At 38.7% G+C, this 26,297-nt stretch overlaps 1 protein-coding gene across 1 annotated transcript in view; it reads right to left on the reverse strand.

Moving 5' to 3' along the window:
* Window positions 1-4,753: 4,753 nt before the first annotated feature.
* LOC141791538 (protein turtle homolog B-like) overlaps window positions 4,754-26,297 on the reverse strand; it is a 218,588-nt gene continuing 197,044 nt past the window's right edge. Inside the window, exons 19-20 of the mRNA XM_074672094.1 lie at window positions 21,615-21,742; window positions 4,754-17,776 (exon numbers count right to left, since the gene is read on the reverse strand). Of these exons, the coding sequence (XP_074528195.1) occupies window positions 17,562-17,776; window positions 21,615-21,742 (343 nt within the window). The 3' untranslated portion in view covers window positions 4,754-17,561. The remainder of the gene's footprint in view (window positions 17,777-21,614; window positions 21,743-26,297) is intronic.

Here is a 26,297-nt window from a genome sequence, read left to right on the forward strand (position 1 = left end):
TACCATCAACAACAGACACTCTGAGCTAGTGAGATGTGGGGGTCTCTGCACTGCAGCACAGGAAGAAAGTGCACATTTGACTGAGGAGCTCCATGCTTACAGAAAAAGTAAAAGTAAAATCCATTTTTCATGCAGATTTTTTAAAATCATTTCTTTTTATCACAATATAAATATATATATATATATATATAAATTCTTAAGAACAAAAAGAGGCAGAAGAGTTCAAAGCAGGTGCCCCGTAATAAATCACATCTAATTTTCTTGCCTGTGAATTCTGTAACTTATTCTAAATATGACAGTTAAGGTTAGCAGGACATGGCTATATTTAATAGCTAAAGAAAAAGTATTTTCTAAGCTTTGCTGTTTTGCTGTTTTTTTTTCAGCCTGCTAGCTCAGTAAACAAGTTGATTGTATGTGTACTTGACTGCATGACTCAACAGGAGCATGACAGACTGAGCTATGCTAAACTAAATTAGCTTCTGTAGGCTGTTTTCTGTCCTGCCTACCTCTTTCTTGGTGTCTCCTTGTGCTCCTGTTTTTTTTTTTTTTTTTTTTTTTTTTTTTCCCCCCACTTCTCAGATGGATGGGTTTTCCTCATTTTGAAAGATCCCTTCACTTGTTTAAGTAAGACACACCTCTATTGGTTGCTGAGGCAAGAGGTGTGCATGGGGCCCACTTTTGGGATTTCTGCGCAGAACCAACATAGTCATTGCAAACTCTCCTCATTGACACTGTTCAGTGGTGATTTAAAGCTGGTCAGCTCTCTGAGGCCCCCTGGCTCAAGGGCCCAAACACATGTCTGGTAAGGATTATGTTTTTCTGAGGGTAGGTGACAGTGCCATGGGAAACAGAGTCTTGGGTCTTCATCCATGAAAATCTCACCATAGGTTTCACTGCTATCAACACCAAACGGATGCTCATAGAGACTTTAACCATGGTTGACTATTCAAACCTCAGTTACAGACAGTCTGATCCTTTTTCACACCTTTGTCTCTTACTTAATTGCTTGGCTCTCTACAGTCTGTGCTGTAAGGTTATTTTCCTTAATGAGATGTGCATGTAGCAGTTCTAAATATCATAGAAGAAGAAATATGTTTGATTCAGGTCAATCAAGCTGTGTGGGAAAATTAACAAGCAACTCAGCAATTTAAATAATTCACACTAATGCCATTTCTACAGGATGCAGTTATTAACATATCTATGCATGGATCAATATATAAATAATCATAACTTTTTTTTTCCTCTAATGACTTATTCTTCTTACCAGGAAATACTATTCCACCAAAAAATTTGAATGTGGACCTTAACCTTGTAAAGGTCTTTGCACACATTGAGTCTTTCTTTTTCATCCACATTAAAAAATAAATTCTGATGGCAATCATGTTTTCACACTCGCTCCAAAACTTTTGTCTGTCATTATTTTTTTGAAACAGCTTCGATTGTTTTTTTTTTTTTTTTTTTTTTTGCGTTTTTTCGCATCCATCCAGCTTGTGTCCTGGTTAGTTCGACTATTGAGAGATGCTGTAGGCTGCTTGCAACATTTTCACATTTTCTGACATATTTTCTCTGCATATTTTGGGTGATGTTGAGATAATGACATAATGTGTATGTGTGTGTGTGTGTGACGGTGTGTGTCTGTGTGCCTGTGCCTATGTTTGTTTGTGTGTGTGCCCCTGCCGTGCATACCTCAAACATACTGACACCACTGCTCAGGATCAATTGCTTGATCACTGTTTGATGATTCCATTTTTCTTGTACTGTGAAGTTTTGCAATTAATACAGAATAAACAGATTGGAGACAGTGTGCAAGGTTTTTTTTCACATTACCAAAAAAACAATTTGAAAAAAAACAGACTCAGTGTGCAAATATCTTAACACTCAAGAAAGTCCCAACAGGGGACAACTGGCCTTCCCGGGGAACCCTCTCCTTGCCTCCTTCTAGGTTGGTGTGCTGCTGTCTCCGTGGTGGACTGTCTGGGCTCTGTGCTCTGTTGTGGCTGCTAGATGCCCGGGGATGAGGGCCATCTCAGTGCGTGTTTGGCCTGTGGGAGCAGCGGGGCCACATCTGCATGATCACACCTTGGCATAATCACCTGACCCAAATCAAACCCAATCTTCTGTGCTGTCACCCATATGTGTAGGTGAGTATATGCATCTGTGCACATTTTTATATGTACCTTTTTACAATGGTCATTGATGCACTCACTGTTACTCATGATTTCTCCAGTTCATCTCTCCACAGGTGCTTCTTGTGATTATAGTACCAAAGACCTCAGGATACTGTCTCTTCAGGCTCAGCCGCCGGTTGTTTGTTTCTCCTGTCTGTAGTCATTTGTTCAGTTGTTGTGGTTGCTCTCTACTGTTGTTTTGTTGTCTCTCTCTCTACTTCTCTGCCTAGTCTCTTCTCTGCACTCTTTCCCTTTATCCTGTTTCTTTCCTGATATCACCTTGTTCTGGTTAAGCAGTAACCTTCAAACTTGGCAATACACAGGAGGGAAACTATTTGGATACATGTATGCATATATATATATATATATATATATATATATATATATATATATATATATATATATATATATATATATATATATAAATATATATAAATATATATATATATATATATATATATATATATATATATATATATATATATATATATATATATATATATATATATATATATATATATACGGAGTGTGTGTGTGTGTGTGTGTGTGTGTGTGTACAAAATATATATCAAAAACACTAATAAAGAGTATAATTTTAAAACTCAAGGGGAGCCTTATACACTAACGGCTCCCTTTGGAAAAGCAAATGTGTTCTGCACAATACGGCAGCCAGACCATAATTCTGTTGTCGTGACGCTGAACAGGACAATGTGAAAAAAAAAAAAAATTAAAAAAAGTCCAAACACCTCAAATAGGAATTATCAAGGTCTTCTTAACATCACTTTATCAACTCTTATTTATTCTCATTTTCTTTAGCCCAACAGAAACTGTGTTTTTCCTCCTAAAGATTTTTACAATTCATCAGGATCTCTCCTGATATATTCTTACAAATGACTCTTATAAATGATGATTGGCCATAAAATTAAGCTTACTCCTTGTTGTAAGACTCACACTGCTCTGAGCTGTACCCTCAAAGTTATGTTATTCTTCAGCCAAAGGACTGAGGCCCCGTTTACACGACAACGTTTCATTTGAAAACGCTAAAACACTGTGAAAACGCAGTGAAAAAAAAATCTCAGTTTACAGGGAAACACTGATGGACTGAAAACGCTGTAGTTAGCATGCCAGGCCTGTAGGTGGTGCTATAACTGTCTTGTCCAGAAGCCGCTTTTGGGAGATATCCACCAAAGTAGAGTTGAGCTGGTCATCTGGTGTATTATGGAATACTAAGTTAAAAAGTGGAGCAAAAGATGCACTTTTTGTTGAAAGACAGTCAGCAGATTCAGCAGATTGAGCAGCAAAAGCACAACACAGTAGTTTGCGAGGATAGTAACAATGGTACTGTTGTCCTGTTGTATGCACGCACGAGGCAGAGTGTGACGTCAGCGTTTCCACTGAAAACGCCTTACTGTTTACAAGGCAACGCTGTCGGAAGCGTTTCAGAAAAATCCCACTCTGGAGGCCGTTTTCAAAAGTTTGCGTTTTAGGTCAGCTGAAACGCCGTTTCTCTGTAAACGCGAGGCTGAAACGCAACAAAACTTTTGCGTTTCAGCCTCACCTGTTTACTGAGGAGATTAGCTGTTAGCAGTCTGTAGCTAACCGCTGCTAGGCTGAATGTTCCCTGTGAGCTGTGGAGAAGGAGGTGAGGACAGTGTGCTGGTTCTGTGGTGCAAGATAAGAATGGACAAGATTGACCTGTCCTCCCGATACCAGAGGGTAGAGTAGCATCACGCACTGAGACATGGCTAACAGAACTAATACCAGACAAGAATGCCACATTGGAAGGATTTAACCATCTACGGGCGGACGGGACAAAGGAGAGCAAGACTGCACAGCCTGGTGAAGAAGACCAGCTCTGTCCTGGGTTGCCCTCTAGACCCTGTAGAGATGGGTTATTCCCTTTATATATTCTCACTGTAATGTTTTTTGTTAAACACTTTCTTTTTTTAATGCTGTGACTCTGTAAATTTTCTCATTGTGGGAAAAATCAAGGATCATGTTATCTTAAGCCTGGTTTAGACTTCTAGGTTAAACAGCGGTGTCGATTGTACCATAAGTCTTTGTGTAGCACCTGTACTTACACAGAGGCACGTCTGGCACCAGTATGTATAAGCTTCAATATAACATAAGACCCTCTGAAAAAGTCAACAGGAACAGAAGAAAGGTGATGTCGATCATAAAGATGACCCTGCATTCCAGATGAATGCTGACTATGGTGTCAGCTTAACGCAGGCAGAAGTACAAACCAGGCTTCATGAAGTGACACCTCTGCATTTTATTTTCTCCAAAGCATGGGAGCTTTATGACACAGAGAATACCTAATATCTACATTCTGTACAGTGTGATAAACTTCAACACTCAACAGCCTTTGTCCAACAGATCCCACTATAGATTCACAAACTCTGGTATAAGATTTATCGCTGATAAATATCTGTTTAACTCCCACTGTTATTCTTGGTTGTGCTCCTACTTTCTACAAAAGGTTGCTGAATAAAAAGAAGAGTCATCTTAGAAAATTTAAACATTTTAATAAATAAAAATTGATGTAATATACACCAGTATGAATATACAACTACAACAAGCATACCAAGACATTTGAAATACAAAAAACTGACAGTTCAATTTAGTTGCTTTAAAAGCTTAAATTTTTAGGAAGAGTGGGGGTGAGTAGGAATTACAACAGCCATACATTCTTGTTAGTGTTTGTGCCAACAAATATAAAAAGCATCATGAGCATTGACTCCTTAGAGATGGTGAAAAAATATAAAACTGAACAGAATAGAAACAGAAGTGTATTGTAGATTTCCATAGACATTTTGAGGTACTGAGTTGTCTACGCCTGTGACTACAGTGAACACACTCACATGTTGGTTGTTGTAAAATTAAACCAGTTCTGTACATCTCAGGAAGACTGAACAGTTAAGAGGATACAATGAGTTCTGTTTGTTCTTCTTCCACATGTATTGCATTTTTTATGAAAGAAAACAGAAAATTTAGCTTGTACTCAAACGTAATGTTTTTTATTGAGGAGGCTCTAAAATCTTGAGTCTTTGCAGCAAAACTTTTAAACTAGGTTTGATCGTCTCTGAATACAGCCACACCACAGACCCCTTTGGAAGAAGGATCAGTGCTGCTTGTCTCACCCATCTTGTGGACATTTCCCTCTGATGCAAAGCTCAGGGTGCGGAGCGTCAATGCTTTTGTAGTGTTCAAATACATCTCAGGTTTGAGGAAAGTTAATGCATTATGACCTTTTTACAGCTGATCATCATCTCTAAAGAGCTTGGATGATAGAAATCTGGAAGCACACCAGGTCTTATGTAAAAAAAATGATGACAATGCCCGTTTGATGAGTCACTGGACAACATGTTTGCATTCAACAGCTAATATTACTTTTAGTTGCACGGCATGCCAAAATAAGATGAACTTATATATATATATATATATATATATATATATATATATATATATATATATATATATATATATATATATATATATATATATTAGAATAGACTTTTCTTTCATTGATCCCCATAGGGGGAAATATATCAAAAACAAATATATTTGAGAAATAAAGCCCTGAAGTTTTGAGGAACAAAAACATTTTAAATTTGTAGATTGTTAACAAGCTATTCTTCACCCATTCCAACCCAGAATCTTTACATTAGTATAAAAATCTGGACACTGTAAAGACATTGCTGTATATTTGGGCTGATCTGGTGGCAGTGATTGCACTGGCACCAGACATTCACTGCTGCGGACAAATGCAAGGATAAAGATGGTTACATCTCTGGGCTATTTAGACGGGGTTATGTGGTACCACACGACACAATTTACAACTTTATTAACTCGTAAATGTGAAACTTTGCAAACTGAAAATTTAGAGTCTTCTCTCAAATGTTCTTTTTTTTTAAGTGGCTCTAATATGCCAATCGTACAGAAGGAACATGAGCTTAAAATGAATGAATAATGAAAATTTGGATAAAAATGTTTGATAACTGTTGAACTAAAAAGCTGTTAGCTTTCAACCACTTCTTGGCTAATTCTGCCTTTTATTTTTGACATAACAAGTTGAGATAAGCTTACAGGCTTAGCTCACATTTTAATGTCCCAAAGCCAACTGTAGCATCACCAAAACCTTGAATCTGTCTCTAAAGTAGCATTAGCAACAAAACTGTTAAAAGCTACTTAAAAAGATTACAAGTTGTTACTAGTGTTTCCAAACTTATTCATCACTGACCCCTAAACTGACTGATAGGCCAATTCAACAACATCACACTTCTATGAAATTAGGAGAAAACTGGATGCATAACTTCTTTAAAGGGTCATGATGTGAAAAAGTAAAAAAAATAAATGTAGTGATTTTTTTAATGTGCATGGGTTTAAGTAAAATTTTGCAATTCTTTGTGTAAATTATCACTTTAGTAGAAAAATTTAAAATTTCAAGTACATGCTATTTTTGTTTGTTGGAGGGCATCTCATGACCGCTGTCCTCCATCAGTGTCGCACAACCCCATCAATAGCGACGTATTTCAGGCCAAACCTACAACTTGTTTAGATATCAACGGCTAATTCACAGCACCAAATGTAGTGAGATTTTGAAATACTAAACTGAAAAGACATTCGATTAGTTTAATCCAAAAAAGAAATCTGTCCACATTGTTAGTTTGCATAACTACCGGGAAACCAACAGTTAACTCAGAGCAGTGAAGGTTAGATGAAGGATAGTTAAATATCACTTCAGCTACTGGCTTTTTTTTTTTAGCTCTTCAGATATTAAATATGTGGTTTAAACTTTAAAAATCTATCAAAAAATCTAAAACCTATCATGAGCAAATCAGAGAATTGCAAAATGGTAAATGATTTTTCAGATCTCCATCATTTAAAGACATATTAACCTGACGTTTCTAACAGCATTAACGTTCCCACCCTGAGCCCATTATCAGAGGAATATTCCCGCTGTGTGAACTGACTGTCATTCAAAGGGTACCTGCAGGGGGCGTTAGCGTGAATATTTGACCTGATAAGAAAAAAAAAAGAAATGAATACAAAAGTCAAAGTGAGCAAATGTGTTCACCCAGCACCAAACACATTGTGTGGATACCATTTTGCAACAAATACATCAGACTCTGAAGCACTGAGACTGAAATAAACGAGAAAACTGTAAACCCAGGCCTGTAAAAACCATTATGACGTGTATCAAAAGAAATTTCCAACTGACATTCCTTGCTTTTTAAATTCGCTGCCCAAATTGTTTGTCCTATCTGATCTGTGTATTCCCTGAAACAACAGCAAACGGGTCCAATGATGACTTACTGGCCAGACAACAACCTACAGTACAGTACAGTACAGGATTGTGTAGCTACATTTTGTCTGAAGCAAGGAAAGAACTAACTTAAAAAAAGCACCACAGATGTTATTAAATAGCACCAGTTGTCAGAATGTATAAGACATTTTTTTCTCTTTTTTTTTTTGGCAATGTACGGCACTGAATTAAACCTCACCAATGTCTGGAGTAACTCTTAGCAGCTGCTGCAATGCTCGACCTCCACGTGAAACAAAAAGGCAACAAAATATCCATCACATTAACTCAAACATGCTTTTTGTATAACCCAGGAAAGAAACCAAAAGCAAACATTTGGATCCCCTTTTGTCAGTTGAAAGCAGCATCATGAAGCACTGTGTCTGTTACATACATACTGTAAATATATATACTATATATACGCTGTGAAACATTTCTATCTGCACAGTTTGTGAATTAGATGAGTATACATGTTTGTTTCTCGGCTGTGATACAAGTTGAAACAGAGCACCATAGTAGGAAATAAAAGATTCTCACTGTTCTGTCATGCCAAAGAACATTTCAAAGAGATGAATGGGTGACTGCGGGAGCAGCTGAATCAACCAACAGAAAGGACAGGAGTGGAAAAACGATTGCTCCTAACAACACAAGTTCTCACTCGTCAAAGCTGACTGCTTCATCCGTGACCCTACGCTTCAAAACATGACCATAAAGGTACTGTCACTTTGAGTAACATATATGAAAAGCCTTTCAGAATAAAGTGATGTATATAATTTTGTTACTCATTAAGAAAATATGACAATCACTTCTGACGCCATGACACCCAGGGCTCACACAATCATTAACTGAGAGATTAAAGTTGAAGAAATTGGGCGCCTAAATTATGGATAAGTCTGCTTCAGTCTGGTAATAATGTGAAGGGGACTGTGAGGACTATCAGTTTGAGGTGGATTGTAGCGACACCTTTTGCTGGGATTGGCACAAACTGTCGTGATGACATTACTCTTGATAAGGCGTGTGTTTGTTTTGGAAATGAACGATGATTGGACCTTCTTTTTGATATACTTTTCTTTGTTCAAGACAAGTTTTTACTGGATACAACCTGACAAGGTAAGGTATTTATCAACAGTTACATAGTGCTAAATTTTGACATGTGACTGAAACCTTAGCATAGTTTAGTAGCCTGCTATATTTAGCATTATTCTCAGCCTGGTGCTCCAAGATGTGTCTGTAGCAGAATAACTGCTGACTGTGGGTTAGAATCAACATTAGCACAAACAGATTAGCTCGTGTTTTAATTTTAAGCTCATGTTTTAGCCTTTTGCCCATGTTGAAGTCTTAAGCTCATGTTTTAGCCTTTAGCCTTTGTTATAGCCTTTGTCAAGTGTTTTTGATTTCAGCTTATGTTTTTGCCTTTAGTTCACATGTTAGCCTTTAACTCATACTCTATCTCTCTCCTGTTTATCTTTCTTCTGCTCTTCTGTTCTTTTTCTGTCTGATAGTTAGGCTCCAGTGTCCACCATCACTACAAAATTAATCACAGAAATAGTTTTCAGCAGAGAAAGTCACAGATGTCTCTTCTCACTACTGGGCTTTAACAGCTGGCATAGTGTTGTCATAGAGACCTAGATGAGCTATACATCAATCTGGTCATGTCCAATCTGATTGAGAAGCTGAGAAATAGCTTTTAGGGATAACCCATATTGGCACTGATAACCTCATTTGAAGTTGTGGGTTATGACCAGGCATATATGTTCAGGTGAAAGTTTTTTATGATTGCTTAGAAAGTCCTCACAGCCCCTTTAATGTCACCATTCACTTTAATAAACTTATATCAGTCACACAGATTTTAAAAAGCCAACTCACACTTTTTGCTCCGCAGAGAGCTGAGCTAAATCTGCTGGGAGGAAGTTAAACTGTCGTACCCACAGCGTCATACTTCCAAGAGCGGGGTCACTGAAAAGCAGCCACTTTAACCACGTCTGAGAGAGAACAGGCTCCCTATTAAAAAGTCATTAATAACATCATCTATTCACATAAAAAGGTTGGTATCATAACTTGAGATTGTTGTATCGTTCTGTGTCAGTCTTGGTGTAACAGACAGTGAGATATACAGTACAGTAACGTTTTGGTGCACCATTTTCTTTTGTTTTGAACACAACCTCCAGACAGACGTCATAAATCTTTACTTTGTTTTAGATTCTGCTACAATATAAAGCAACAAATGGATATAAAAATAATAGAATATAAACTTATACATTCTTGAAAACAAGTACTGTCCCCAAATATAGATACTCATATAACCATTTTGGTTCCATGACAATATATATATAGGTGTATTTATTTATACATATATTTTTATATATGTTTTTCTCTATATTTCCTGGCTCTATGATATTCAATTTTTTAAACTAATTTCTAGCATTGAGAAGATCCCATCACTCACATAGACACTGGTCTGTTACATCATGTTTTAATGTGTTGCTGAGGCAGACCCTACACTACTCAGTTCTCACACTACTCACTCCCCCGCCGCCCGCTGATGTGCATCATATTTTCTTCTACAAAAAAAATATGGATGGCATGGTATGCTTATCTGAGAGATTATTTACACGGTGTAACGAAACCTAAACAAATGAAGTGAGCACTGCCTCATTGATCGCTCATGTTTGGACTTTTTTAAAATCTCAATACTTTCCTCATGTTGCTGTGAAGACCCTCTGATGACAAGTATTAGTGTTGTTTTGTATCAGTTGTTTGAAATGAGCATGAATTCATCTAAAATTTAATTTGTTTAATTGAGGTAACTAGCTTTAAATTTTGCGTCCTATCTGTAACAAGTTTTTGTTTTTGTTTGTCATGTATTTCCCAAACAGCGCCGTCTTTTCATAACATTTCACTGGCAGGGAAGAATATAATATTCAGATTTTTTAATCTGAAGTTAGTGGACAAAAATGTGAAGCTTCATTTCAAGCAGACTTAAAAACAGTGTCTATTTACACCCATTAAAAACTTGTTGGCTCAGTTTTTTTTTATCTTAGTTTTGTGACTCTTTGTAGTTGTTTCTTATTTTAGGGAAAGGTTGAAAACTGTATGGCTGCTCCTCGTGTTTGCTGGAAAGAGCTCAAAGGTCAGAGTGTAAAAGCCAACGGATAGCTGGACTCTTTGGCCTGAGACTCAGAGTCATACAGTACTCAGATTCTCTTCAAAGACACGTTTCTTTAAAATCCTCAATGTCTGGTGACTTTTCTTCACCAATCACTACTTAAACACATTTAGTTGTGGTGAGCTGACTGTAACTTTTGGATACTTTGATCTATTTTACAATGACTGAGTGGTTTTTCAGACTGCAGTGTGTGTCACAGAGCGTCACTAGCTTCAGTTCACTTCAGACTGTGCGTGCGGGATGTGACGCTGTGACACATTAAGTAAATCTCAAACTATGTCACATATCTTTAAAAGAGTAAATGGAGCTGTCTTAATTTCCATATAATCCAGATTATCTGGAATCATTCTGGGAATATTTGCACATTGAATATCTCATTATCTGAAAAAATTATCTGCATGGTGGGTTAGTGTCATTACGTCAACAACAAAACTAAATAAAGGGTCAAATTAAAGATTTGGTTGTTATGAAATTTGGAGTCTTACATGTATTGTATTCAAAGCAAGAGTCAGTTTAGTATTTAAAATCTACAGTGGAAAAATTGACTGAAGGTTTGGGCCACCAAATAAAAAAAACAAATAAATAAATGACAATTAAAAAATAATAGCAATAAAAAATATTAGGCCAGCCAAAATTTGATTTTTGGAGAACTGACATTTTTATTAAGGTAGGAAAAGTAACTTATATCGCCTCAGAATTCTGAAATTAAAACCTTTTCCCCCTTTCTTTAAGCAATTTAACATTCGGAAATCTTTTTATTTATTCATATATATTTTTTCCAGTGGCCTTGATCCTCTGTATGAAATCCTGCAGTATTTTCCTCTTTCCTGCATCATTTGAAAGTATGGAAGCCTTCAGGAGCAAGTAAGTCAAACAAAGACAACAACACAGACATTTGATTAAAAGACAAAAAAAAGAAAAACATAAAAAAGAAGCTTATTCTGTCATATTTTCACAGCTTACACACTCAGAAGTTAATAAAAAAGGTGAAACTGGAAAATGACCCTGATCACTTTTCCTCTCTTATTTTTAGCTTTAGATATTTTGATTGAATGAAATACCATCCCATGAAGCAACCATTCAGAGATTTGTTCATTTTTATCACAAGATTTCAAATGAGAATTAAGCAAACTTTTTATCACAGATGAGAAAGTGTGTGATTTATTCCAAAAGGAAAATGTTTTTGTATAGATGAATGAAAAAAGATGCCTTTGGATAATCTAAAGCTTGTGTTAACCTCTAAAAGCCTTTTTTGACTAGCTTGAGGGGTGGAAAAAAAAACAATAACTAAAACAGTTGTCGCAACCATTTCTAACCTGTTTTGAAATTATTACCAACACAGGAATAATCAACAAAGGAAGAGTCAGAAAATCTGAAACCACATTCTTTTTCCTTTACTTGCCTCTGAGGGCTTCCGTATAAAAACCTACTTTAAGCTGAGCTTAAAGCCTGCACCGTATCTTTTGTTTTGTGTCATTGATAAAACATATTTGTTGATTTTGAATGAGTCTGATTAGCACTGAACGTTTGACACCATGCAGATAACGCCTCTGTCTTTGCACTTTGTACATGTAACATTTCTCAGTGGCACTTTTAGAGGTATACAGTATTTCTTTGTTGAGGCAGATGTTTGTTCACCTCACCACACTCACGCAGTCCTCTTAAAATAAGTTTCTTTAAAGCCCTTTGTGATGAAATATCTGCACAGCCATTCCTGCTTTACGTCTCTTTGAGAGCTGCTTGGAGCAGCTGTCCTGCAACCTTGAACGTTGGGGGTTTCAGTCACTCTGGTCGAGTTATCGTTGTCTACATTCAGCCCAAACATAAAACATCAAAGTCACCGAGCCCTCACTGTTTGGGAGAGACAGGAAAATTCAGTGCTTTGGTTGGATTTTGCATGTTGGACCTGATGTGGACGGGAAGAAAGTTTAACTCTGAAAATATATAAACTCACGCTGCAGACACAGCATCTACATAAAACTATCATATCCAAAGAGACAACGTAAATATAATCTATATTACTTTCTGTAATGGCATGCATATTATTGACCAATTTTAATAAAATATGCAATTTCTTATATTACATTCTAAATATATAGATAAAATATATCTACACATTTGGATAGAGAATCTTCTTTATATTTAAGGTCTTACAGTCTGTCAGTGTTTGACGTATCTATGTTTACAGTACGGATCCATGTGTCCGCTGTAAACTATGTTGATTGAGATTTTGACAATAGGTGTGAGAGTTTATCAAATAGTTTTGTAGTTTCACTTTAAACTGATTTTGTGAACTCTTTTATGGAGGGTTTTAACCGAGGAACGTAACTTAATAAGTACATCTTTAAATTTCTGAGCCACGTAATTATACACTCAGTCTTGATTGGAGGATTAATGGTTAACTGGTGGAAATCACTCTCTCTTCTTTACGTTGTCTTTCATAAGCAGTGTTTAATGCAATGATCCTGTCCCCGCAAAAAGTCCCCCGAAAACAAAACAAACCCACTTCACACAGAGCTCTTTTGAGATCGATCCAGAGGACCCACAGCAACACAGACATCAGAAGTTTCTGCAGTGTGAAACAAAAATGAAAGTGTCTTATTGAAAGGAATCCACGGAGCTCTTCTTTTCTTATTAAACCTCTCTACGAATGGCATAAAAAGGCTTTAAGAAGAGGTCCTTGTTTCTCTTTCAGAGTGATTTTGAATCCAACCACGACTCCAACAAGCGCCTTCTAACCACAGGTTCTTTTAAATGAGTGACCCCGTGTAGCCGTGACTCCTTAAAGTACAGTAAACAGATGTTTGATGGCTCTGAAAATCGGTTTCAGAGCCATCGGTTTTCTCATCTCTTAAAACTTTTTCTGAGCACCTTGGACTTTAACAAGAGCCAATATCTAACAGCACCCGGGAACATCAGGTGTTCATTGAAAAACCAGCAAAGACCAACTGATAAAAACTTAGGCTTTGTCAGATAAATCTATAAATGTCCTGATGTTTTGGCTGCCTTAAAGAGCAAAGCAGAGGTGAAAGCGTGACAGGCTGTAAACTTCACGCACCACGTCTCAAAATGAGCAGGTGGAGCTGAGCAGCTGCCTTCAGCCAGGTGTCTGTTTGGGTTTTAAAGTTTTGATTCCTTCAGAGTTCATTGTTCAGGAGAATCATTATCACCCGCAGAGGCTTACTTGTCTCTGAAATCCAAGGATGATGCACAGAGGAAATTTCAGGAAAAAAATCAGTGGGAGTGTTTCTCAGAGGCAGCATAGGAGGATTATTGGGGGCTGCGAGCTGAGCTGCCACCAACTTTTGCTCAGCTTGTTTCTTTGACAAGTTCAAAGCAAACGGAGTGTTTCTCAATCAAAGAAAGGAGTTGGTTTGTCAGTCCTTATGTTCTGCAAACAGCTGTAGAGTGTGAACAGGGACTTAGACAGTTTGAACTTTCACAAAGTCTTAATTAATTGAAGGGCTCTTTTTTTACAGTAATGTTTGATTGAATTTCTAATGAAATGTGGGGAAATATCTTATTATTAATCCTAAAAAAAGAGTTTTGGAATTTGAATTTAAGCCCATCATTTGTGTTGATTGTAATATTGGTTGGGCAGGGCAGGGTGGCCAAAAATATTTGAACTCGGCAAATCTAAGAGATTTCAGTTTTTGCTTAATTAGCAGTTAAAATACCCATACAAGAAATTCAATATCTACTAAGTCATTATTATCCCACGATGGCTCTATAAACCACAGGCATCATAAAGAGATTTAAGGTATCTTCTTAAAAAACACAAACATTGAAAATAATGGACTGCCCCCCTCAAAGTCCAGACCTCTGTCTCGAGATGCAGAAGTCATGTGACAAAATTAGTGCAGAAATATATAAACACTATGTCAGAGACATGAGCTGGACAAACCAAATATTAATCTTCAAAGTAAATAAATACAGAAGGACTCACTTTATCTGATATTTGTTTTACTCAGAGCAAACATCTGCATCTTTCATGATCAGGATTTGGAGGCAAAAAAAAAAAATCAGATCTGTGAGGTGTTTCATTTATTTTGGCCACCACTTTACAGATTTTACTGAAATATGACAACACCAGTCTGTGAATCTGAGTCCAGACAAACTCTAAGACAGCTGTTCCCTGTTCACTTACAGACTGTGGATGGATTTATCCACTACGGCTCCTCTGTGGAGCTTCCTGATTGGATGGTTAAACAAGTTTAAGGAAGACAAGAGGGCATCTCTCTGTCTGTTTGGATGGTAATCCTGCGCTCATGTTGATGTTCGACACATCGGATAATTCAGCTACTCCGGGGTGATGTAACTCATGTTAATGTGACATTTCTTTTTCATGCTGTTAATCTTTTGTTTCTGTCTCTCTCTGTGTTGCACTTTGAGCACACCCCATGTTTAAAAAGAGCTTAAACTAAACTCAGGGTCTTGTGTGTCCAGGTCAAACCTCTCACTCTTTTCTGGACGATCATGGACTTTTGAAATCATGACAAATGGTCAGATTATCTTTGATAACGTACGCTTTGTAGTTGATGAACTTTGTTGATTGTAGTTAACAGATGCTCAAAACTTGGAGACTGAAGTTTATAATAAATAAAGGCACAAAAGTTCCACATATATCTGTATTTTAACCCTTAAAATTTACTTTAAATCATGATGCACTTATGTACTTTTTACTTTGCAAGTACTAATACTTTTGCATTTCTGTTAATGTAGTATAAACTATGGTTGGTGTTCCTTTTTATTTTTTTTGTTGACTCATTTATGGTGCAAAGCCTCCAGATCTGGTCAGTATGGCTGGTTTTAGATTAAAAACTCAATTTAAAGAATTGAATTGGCTGATTTCAGAGGACAGTGTTGGAGTCGTGTTTGCTCAAAATTAAGTTATTAATCAATAAAATACATGAGTAGAAAAAAACCCTCTGACCACACTTCAGCAGGACGTGAGCACTGCTTCCATGTGGAGCCACAGATGTGAGTAAAAGCTGTCTGTGCAGAAACTGAGCACCTTAAAGCAGAGCGGAGGAAAAACTGAAAAAAGACAAAGAAAGCCCAGAGTTTTTGAGCGCACACCCTTCCTCTGCTGATCTAAGAAGTGACAATCGTGTTCTGACATAGCTCCATCTTCAAGGTGCAGCAACCCATTATTAGCCCCCAGTTCCTACACTATCCTGTCAGTTGGATGGGGAAGTTTTTTCCTCTAAGATATTAAAAACATTTTCCAAACTCTGTGCTGCCTTTTACTTCCCATAGTTATCTCCTTTAGGGACGACAGTACTCTCAGATCTTTCATTTTAAACACACAGACAAAAGCAAAGGCGGTGAAAGAAGACCAGCACACAAAAACAAACACTCAAATAAAAACTGAAATAGTTGTAAAAAATCAGACAAAAGTGATGCTGGCAACCAACCAGAAGATCCATTAAGGCCAAACAAAGCTGCTGTTTTTTATGCCCTCTAGTAAGTATGAAAAAATACTATCATTTACTATGGCACAAAATCTTATCCTCCACTACACGTGGTTGTTGTTTTTAACTGTTTTTTGGCATAACTATTGTTCTTTCTGAACCCTCTACGCTAACCTAAAGTAGAAGAACAGGAAAAGTCACAGATCGGATGAAATGGACAAGATTTTGCTCCAGTGCAAACTCTTCTGAGATATGAAAGCTGGAGATAACCCGACGAGTAGTGAGGGTGAGTGTGTTACAGCGTCTTGTTGTGCCTGGTGACGGTGAGTGAATGAGATGCTGATGTACAGAACGATTTAAAGGAGAGTCAAAATATGTGTTTTTATGTGGGCCGAGTGGTCGAGTTTCAGTTTGTGAGACATTCTTTCTAGGACAATTCAACTTCCTGATCACTGATGAGGGAGCAGAAACGATGAATAAAGGTGTGTTTTTTTAACTAATGTGAAAGAATGGTTACTTTAAAATATAAACGACTGAATGATCTCAACGAATAAGAATCAAGAGCAAGTAACTGCAAGAGAATGGAGCAACTGAAGGTGTAAATGAGGTGAGGGAGGCTAGTTTGTTCTGCTGGCTGATCCTGGTGGTTGTGTGATCTCGTGTCCTGTGCTCTGAGGTATACTTGGTAAGAAGTGAGAACACCCATGATTGTGAGGCATGTTTCTCGGCAGAAAAGAGACGTTGCTGGCGGAGAGGATCCCGTGGAGGGTGCTGTAAACGGAGACCCACAGGTTGTTTTTTTTTTTTTTCTTTTTGTTTTGAAGGAGGGATTGGCTCAGCACAGGGGACAATGACCCGAGCCCAGAGAAGCCTTTCAGGTTACTGTGGACTGAAGTGGAGTTCAACAGCTTGGATATCTGTAATAAAGATGGAACAAAGGGCGCTGGTACTCATGTGTTGCCTCTATTTGATTCTTGTTTTTTGCACTGGAGTAAAACTTTGGACAACAGTGGCAGCTATCAGTTTGATTTGAATCACTAAAAATGTCCTTAATACGTTTTATAAAGGGAGCACTACCTGATTTAAACACACTGATCTTTTTCGTGCATTCAGGCTCCCCAGAAACGAGAAAATCATCCAAATTTCTTTCAGGGACAAGCCTTGGATGCCCTTGTTTTGACACCATTTAATCACCAATTCTACTTCATCGCTGACTTTAAATCAGGACACAATGGTTAGTTTGTACCTCTGAATGGACAAAAGAAGTTTGGTCACTGAAGTTCATTCTGGATCTGTTTTTTCTTGTCATCACAGATTAGTTTGAGAACAAGGCAGAGTGCTTTCTAATGCAGATTGAACTGACCAAAGGTGTAGCCATCAGTAAACCAATTAGTGCTTCTCCTTACATTAGTTAAAGTGTTGTATTTTCCACCTAGAGTGCAGCTAACTGTTTTTTTTTTAATGAGGAGGGGGTATTGCATGGTTGTGACCTTGTCCTCGAGGGCTTTTTAAAGGAGTGTAGCATGGTCCAGGTCTATGTTGTCCATGCTGGCCAAAATAGCCTTCTGGTCCTCGCGGATCGGGCGGCGGTACAGCAGAGCAGAAAAGCGAGTGTATGGGTCATGGAGGATGGGCCGTTTCTTCTTCTTGCGGAGGTAGAGAGCTTCTTCGGGCTGGAGTACCTGAGAGGTGTAGGCCTGCTGGGTCTGAGAGGTGGAGACACCTAGAGGGCGGGAGAGGAAGCACGTTAAAGATACAGTCTGACCTCACACTGACAGCGTTCAGAGAACCCAGCTGAAACGTCACGGATCATACTCTGCCTGTCCCACAGATCTTAGGCTAACCATGTTCACAGCGGGTGTGAGGAACCTGCTTTTTCATAATTTACATTTCTTTGGTAAGTGTTTCCTGTTGAAGTTTCCCTACCTGTTTACAAGCCTCAGCATGAAACAACCTTCAATTTGTATCAGTCAACCGAGAGTGAGGCTTTAGCCGCGTTTCCACCAAGCAGTCCAGTTTAGATCAGTACAGTTTGGTACAGGTTGGCTCAGTTAAGCCTGGTCCTGTTTACATTTCCACAGCTAACCATGCCTCCCTGTGGTCGTGGTAGGTAAGACATTGAGCATTTCATCTTCTCTTTGATTGGTCTCTTTGTTATGTAGCGCGATCAAGCTATATATTCATATTTTACACATTTCATCTTACACTCACAAAACTTTCCTATAAAGTCCTTGGAGAAAAAGGACTCACTTTTTATTAGTTTAAAAAAAAACTCTTGATTGAATAACTGTCACAGAAGTGTTTGAGTGAACAACAACAACAACAACAACAACAACAACAACAAAAAAACAAAAAACAAATTCTGAGTTTTTTGAAATGATTTCATAATTTTTTACTTATAATCCCCCCAATGAAAGCTTTATCTTTAAAAGAAGGGTACTTCATATCACCATGCATTGTTGCACTGTATTGTGATTAGAAGTATTTTTTAATTATGCATTTTAATCATATTGGGTAGAACACACCTGGGCCCTGTTCCCCGAAGCAGGATTACTGCCTAGCGAGATAGCTTTGAGGATAGTTTCCGGATACCCCGTTCAACGACACGGGGTCACTCCTCAGCTAGGCGAGTCTCCATGGCAACATACGCTTAACGGCTAACCTGCTGCGGGGCAGGTTCCAGATTGAACTCGCAGACTATAAAAACCCCGCCCACTGACCAATGAGCCCTCACGAAAAAATGGCTTGTCCTTTCTTAGAGGATCCCGTGGACATCGGAGCTTGCGTTGTCCAAGGAGCACTCCAAGGACGTGCGAAAGTTTTCAGGGACCACACCGACCCACTCTCTTTTTCGGATGACCACCTTTATGAAAGTTACTGGTTTTCCAGGGAGGGGTTGGCAGTACATGACACTTTCTACAGGTAGTTAAAGGGAATGAAGAACTCTCATTGCCGTAATAAGATCTTCAATGCCAACACTTCTGTTCCATGACAATATTTTATTGCCCGTATTAAAATTGTGACAGGAATTCATGTAGGGCCCATGTGGGCTACATATCCCACAAAAAATGTAAACATGATAGGAATGAAGAAATGAATAAATTCATCTAAGAAATAAATTAGGTATGGTGCATATTACAGTAAGTGCATGTTGAACAGTGCTATTTCAGGATGATAATGGCACTAAAGATTTTTTTTGCACTACACTTGCGCACGTAGACTGTCAGCAATTTTCTGCCAGCACTCCTTCCGTGCTTTAACAGCGGCGACGGTGTTGCTTTTAACGTTAATTACATGTTTCACCTCGTCATACTTCCTCATGATCACCTCCTGCTCCTCCTGTGTGAAGTATGCGCTCCTTCTCTCTCCGGCCTGCTCTGACGCTCCAGACTGCTCCATGTTCGTGATTGGTCAGATGCAGCGGGCTCCGCCTTATATGTGTGCACGCGCTCATTGCTAAGCTGGACCACCTATGAGGTTGATAACCAGCGTCGTAAAACCATGTAGCGAGACCACCGGCTACCGCGCTCAGTTCAGCGAGGTAGCTCTAGGGCTATTTCGCTAGGCTGAACTTGCTTTGTAGAACAGGGCCCTGGTGTTAGTGATGGTGCCTGTAATTGATACATTAGTGATCTGCGTTAAGATTTACTGTTGGTTGATCAGAGTTCCTCTGTTACTGCCAAACTCAAGGCGAAACTTTTAATATCCTTTTTTAATTTTTTTTTTGTAAGATGAATGTTTTTTTTCAGTTGTGAAATTTTGAACCTTAGGCGTTCATCCAAGGCAGGATGGATCCATGCTGTCAAGTCATTTACTCCAAACTGTGAAACATCTAATTGTAGAACAGAAATCCAGACTCATCAGACTAGGCAACGTTTTTCAGTCTTCCTTGGTCCAGGTTTGGTGAGCCCATCTGGACTGTGGTCTTCTGCTGCTGTAGCCCGTCTGCTTTGAGGTTGGACGTGTTGTGGGTTCAGAGATGCTCTTCTGCAGACCTCGGTTGTAACCAGTGGTTATTTGAGTTACTGTTGCCTTTCTATCAGCTCCAACCAGTCTGTCCATTCTCCTCTGACCTCTGTCATCAACAAGACGTTTAGTCCCAGTGAACTGCTGCTCTCTGGAGATTTACTCTGTTTGGACCATTCTCTGTAAACCCTAGAGATGGTCGTGGGTTAAAGCAGCAGCTCACCTTCACCATGTCCACACAGCTAAATACTGCAGAGTAACTGCCATGTGATTGGCTGATTAGATATTCATGTTAACAAGCAGCTGAACAGGTGTGACTAATTAAGTGGACAGATTGTGTATGTTTAAGGAAAGTGAATTTGTGATGAGGGCAATGCAATACTCTGCCACTTGGTTGTACTTTTCAGATGTTTGCATCTGGCAAGGTTTCAGGTTTTTGTGTACGGAGGATTTGGTACACGTAAGAAGCCAGTTACACATGCAAATTTATTGTGGCAACTTGCAGTCCTGCTAGTGTGGTGCAGCGAAGAGGATGGGCCATTCGTCATTTGGTGTGAGTAAAAGCTTGAGGTTTTGAATCCGGTGTAACATTGCCTATCTTTGTGAAAAAAAAGACAAAAAGACACATTATCTACCTCTGAAAAATGAGTAAAAGAAAGGCAAAGAGGGTGTGGAAAGCTTAACGACTGAGGAACGGTGCTACTTTAATTGCTCTATACCTGGCAGCTTGCGCCTGAAAGCCTGAGCTCAGGGCAAACCAACCCTCCTCTTACAGACAAATTTTGTCTACACATTTGCAGATCACTCCACGACAGGACAGTGTCAAAAATCACTTGTACACAGACAGCCAATTAGGACGCCCTTGGTATGGGTACCAAATTAGGTACTTTTAAAGGTGTCGAATGAATTCTGTCAAAAGTACTGGGTACTGGTTCACATAAAATCAAATAGTACCATGTTTAGGTACCTAAATGTACCCTTGTGGCTGTGAGGGAGTGGAAGAAAAGGTGAGCAATGTAAGGCTATATGTTGAAGACAACATATTAAATTAAAAAAATAATTAAACAAATTGATATTTTTTACCACAGAAACACAAAAGAGTACAGAAAATTGGTACTGTTGGGTACCTGTACCAATACGGTACCGGGCATCGGTACCGTATTGTTTCAAATGCAAAAGGTACCAATCCTTAAGAGGCCCGCCTCAGTTGATACCTTTGATTTCTGCATATTTTCAGGTCTTGTAGAAAAACTCACACTTTCAGCCATTAATGATTTCAGTTTGCGAGTCTACACATCTTGGATCAGCTTACGTACTTGTGAGCATTTACACACACACAGATAATTTTGCTACTGATCTGACTCTATGCAAACTGGGTGAGTGAACAGAACATCTCAGGGTTCAAATTGTCAAAGCTTGCAGTTACTGTAAAACTTAAACCTTTTTTTTTTTGTCAAACAAAGGAAAAACACTACATTCTTTGCAAATATAAAAACATGAATAAACATCCATTAATTAAAAATGTGACTTCACCTGTGGTCTTCAGGATTCTAAAAGTGAAAAAAGAAGAAGAAGAGGGAAAACAGGGTTCACACCTGCTTTCTTTCTGGTCTTGGAGTTATTGTTGTTCATCATCATCTTCTTGGCCTTTTTAATACGTTGGTATCTCAGTGCATCAATCCTCTCAGACCCCGAAAGGGCACTCGGCGCACCTCGACGCTTTCTAGACAGAGAACAGAGAGAAGGGGAAACGGGTAACTCCAGGCAAACCATAAGTCAGTGGACTGTTTCTGCACTACGGAGTGCCACCAGACCAGAAACCCCACACAGTCTCAAAACAGCACTGCTCGTGCTAAGCAAGATGTGCGGCACATTTCCAAAGGATCAATGTGAGACACCTAAAGAGCTCAGTCCTTTCAAATCCAGACAAAGAAGAAAACAACATGCTTTGATTATTTCTACATCACCAAAGTATTTCCTGTCATCTGGATCTTTTTGATGTTTGAGAAAATTAGTTTGTAAGTCCAGATGCGTTCTTAAGTCGTAGTACGACTTTAAAATTTGCTGTCCTCTCAGGACTTCTAGATATAGTTTGCTCAAATTGATCCAAACAATCTCTCTTCAAAGGAAAGCCAAGTCTTTACACGACCCCTGAAACCTTCTCTTAACTTCATGGTGTAGAGTAAAACAGTGAGTGACGTGTCGAGAAGATACAACATTACAGCAGATTTGCACTGTTGGTTTCAGAGAGAATTTCTCCAAAAGGAGTTATCGACAGTTTCAATTGATTTCATGAGTGCAGACTGTTTCATTCTTTGAGGGAGAAAAAAAAACAACAGAAACTCTGAAAACAACAGGTGCAAATGTTCCCTCGCTGTGGAGTGTGTATGTATTTTTAGCTGCTCATGATTGCATCTACAGACCTCCCTCCCGTCTTACGGAGGCACTTGGCAGCCCACAGATTTCTGCCACAAACACACACTCAGGTTTCTCAAGGCACAGAAAACAATTAGCATTACAGAAAGGCCATCTTCCCACCGCGGCTGCAGAGAGAAACCGATGGTCGTTAGTAGAGGGGGAGAATCACAGCTGAGCAACAAAGCATCATCAATATGTATTCATAGACATGGATACTGTCTACAATGGGCTTCACCATGCTGACAGGGGGAGAGATGGCGGGAGGGGAAAATGACTACTTGGGAACAGTCACATAATGAAAAATAAGCCAAAGAAAAGCGAAGCACTAGGACAACAAATGTAACAAGAATTTATCCATATATTTGTTTCTTTTTTTGGAAACGGAGGAGCAATATTTAGCGATGGCATGCATGGCAGTTTGCACATGGAACACGACTTTAAAGGGGAATACATTCAGAAGCACTTCATCGGGCAGTTCACTCAAACATAAGGGGGGTCCTCAAAGCCCCTGTGAGCCACCCCTCAGCAAGCCCTTGGCAAAATATTTGTTCCTTAGGATAGAAAGAAGTGCATAAGCTGTTTCAGCTGGACTCTAGCTTCACATTGCAGTGAGAACTGTTCTGCAGTCCAAACTTACAAGTGTTAGGGTAAACTCACAGCAGATGGGTTGATTCATGCTCGATACAGATGCTTGATAAAGAGGATTAAGGCCATGTGTCCACCAGGAATGGCTCTGACTTTTTCTAGCTGGAGAGTTGCTTCAGAGTGGGGCTTGTCTGGTTTATGTTTAAAGAGGACTTTTAGAAACTGGTGCACTGAGCATAAGCTGAGCTTTAATCACACAAGAGGAATACAAAAGTGTATCTGCTCTGTTGGAGTGTAAAAAAAGAATATAAGGACTGAGAGTGATGGCTCCCAGTGGACACACAGCTTAATGTGACGTCATAACGCCAATCTACAAAATATTTTTTGGAGAACTGGGTCCAAAATATTTTCAGTTGGTGTCATATCAGACGAGCATCTGTACAGTTTCAATGGCAAACGTGTCACGCTTGAGGAGAGTGCTAAGCAAGTTTTAACACAGTGGTAATGTGGGAGTAAATTCTGTGTATATGTCTGATTTTAATAAAGTCTCATGGTTTTAAAAGTGGGCGCATAACGAGGGTTAAACCTGCGTTCTTTCAAATACCCAGAAGTGGGGCGCTCCATACATTAATCTGCATTTGCAAGCTTGTTGAATTGATCAATAATTACCTCAGTAAGTCAAAAAAAGTCCTTTTCAGAACAGAATTTCCATTCCACAAAATCTTGGCTTATTCGAAGTTAAAGAGGGTAAATATGCAAGTATATGTTTATCAAGGGGGCTGTCTGTAACTCAAAGGTCTCAGTGTCTTTAAACAGTTGGGACAGGGGAATGTTCATGGTCTATCAGTGTGTGCTCCCATTCTGACCTGACAGGGTTTTAGCTGCTCAACAGTTCAGAATATCTCTTCATTTTTCCCCTTTTCCTTTCCTTTTTTCTTTCTTTTGATCCAATTTTACTGTTTTAAATAGTTGAAACCTTGAAAAGAAGAAAAGCTATTTTACCACCTGGACTCTTCTACTACCGAGCCATGCTGTTGTAATCTGTGCAGAATGGGTTTTGTCATTATTGGGTCAAAATAAGGATCTGTTTACACAACAGTTTTGGGATGAAATACAAAGGTATTGTTGCCCTTTCCCCTCTTGTTTACACAAAAATGGCATTCGAGCCGGCCTAAAATAGAAGCTTTGAACGTGGCCTCCGGACAGAAACTGTTCTGTATTGGTGCGGTGGCCATTGTTGTGTAGACAGCAAGCTGGAGTTTTTGGTGGAAACGCTGAAGTCACGCTTTGCACAATACGCTTTCATTGTGGTTCAAGTAAATATGCATGAATTTAATGCAGAGAGTACTCATCTTAAAAAAACGAGTAACAGTTTTGGCTTTACTCTTACTACAACCTCTTGAAAATTAGCAATGATTGCCCTAAAAAAGTTTGGAGGAGTTTATGAGAGCCAACATTTTGAAAAAGGCCAAAATACAACTTCAGCTTCCTGTAGTGGTACGTTAATTCTCAAGGGGGTAGAACCATAGACTGTAAAAATGGACGTCACCTTGCTCGGCTCGAAGTGAGGTCTCCACAAAAACTGCCCCCCCCCGGTGACTGGCTGCAGTATAGGTAAAAAAAAAAACATCTTTCCACCCATTCCAGATGAGCTGTGGTCAAACTTTAAAAAATTATTACACCTCGTAGAAATGTTTCTCATGTCTGATCATTGCAGTGATTTGAAGGTGTAATTTGGCTGCCTTGTATTCAGGTCCTCTTTGTTCTGAAAAGTTTTGTTTCCATTAGTTATAAGAGGTTAAAAACAAGGTTTTAAGTCTAATTTAACGATGATTGACAGCTGCCGTTCTCGTGTATTTGTCGTGAAATATGTCGGGAGGTAGAGTCAAGAAGTCATTAGACTCATGAAAGAAAAAAAATGTTTTTATTTTTGTCACCCGGCTCCCCTCAGATTGTCCCAGAATCCCTCTCTGTGTCTACTGCGCAGACTTTGGCTGCACAACTGCTGCCTATGGCTGTGCCTGTGATGGGGGTATTTTGGCTTCAAAACTGTACAATGGTAAATGGCAGAGCCACACTGTTCACTCTTTGTACAGTCTTTGGGTAAAACACATATTTTAAAAATTCTAAACAGGTTCTTAATGGAACTATTTAGAATGTTGTATATAAAGAAGTCCTTAAAACGTATGTATCAAATATGATAAATTAGACACTATCGGGTTAATTTATGTGTCTGTGATTTTTAACTTTAGAAAAAAAAAATTTCAGGAGAGAGTGGAGCACAAGTGACAGAAAAACAGACAAACCTGCATCAGTTTGGTGCCAATAACAATACTTTTTTTTACTAACTGGTTAATTTCAGTTAACTATTTGTGGTCATTTTGTCACATGCACGGGTAACTAGAGTTGGTGATCTCATGTAAATACACGTTTTTATCATCAAATATTCAGCTGTTTCACTCAGAGATCAGATAAATATGATAATATTTATAGGAGTGAGATGATCATTTTCATGGTGGATCCTGTAATGTGAAAAAAATCCTTTACCCGTGCTAAAAGTTTATTCCGGTGTCCTCTGGAGAATTTCCACAGTTTTCAATTTTACTTTGCAGAGGGGATGTTTAAGCACAGAAAATGGCCTCAGTGATTAAAAAAAATGGGGAAAAAAGATGCATTTATTAAATGAAGAAATCAGTTTAAAGCTTTTGCTTCTTCTTTGACCTTTTTTTTTTTCGAGCAAACTATTTTATAGGGATTGGTCAAGGTAGGGGAAATGTTTAATCATTTAAGATTGATAATTTATCGACAAATTTAATCAGTGAACTTCTGTCTTTCTGAAACTGCTCTGCACTCACATGATTTAATAATTCTCTGCCACTGACAGAGTTTTCTTGCTGCACCTCCCCTCTTAAACTTGCGTACATGGACTCAGATCTGGCATGCAATTTCAGTGCAGTCCCCTCCACATCCAGATCACAGACTGTATAGAACAGTGTTACCCAATCCTGGTCCTGGAGGTCCCCTGCCCTGCATGTTTTAGATGTTACCCCACTCCAGCACACCTGATTCAAATGAATGGCTTGTTATCAGGCTCGAGCAGAGCTTGATGACGAGCTGATCATTTGAATCAGGTGTGTTGGAGTCTGGAACATAAAAAACATGTAGGGCAGGGGTCCCCCAGGACCACGATAGGGTAACAGTCGTATAGAATATGGACTTAGTCTCTGCAATGTCACCCATCTGTCCCTGAAACAGTTAAATAAAGCCAATCAGCA

Source organism: Halichoeres trimaculatus, unplaced genomic scaffold, assembly GCF_033239565.1.
Source record: "Halichoeres trimaculatus isolate MK-OKI-2021-1 unplaced genomic scaffold, fHalTri1.1 fHalTri1_scaffold_6, whole genome shotgun sequence".
Classification (NCBI taxonomy): domain Eukaryota; kingdom Metazoa; phylum Chordata; class Actinopteri; order Labriformes; family Labridae; genus Halichoeres; species Halichoeres trimaculatus.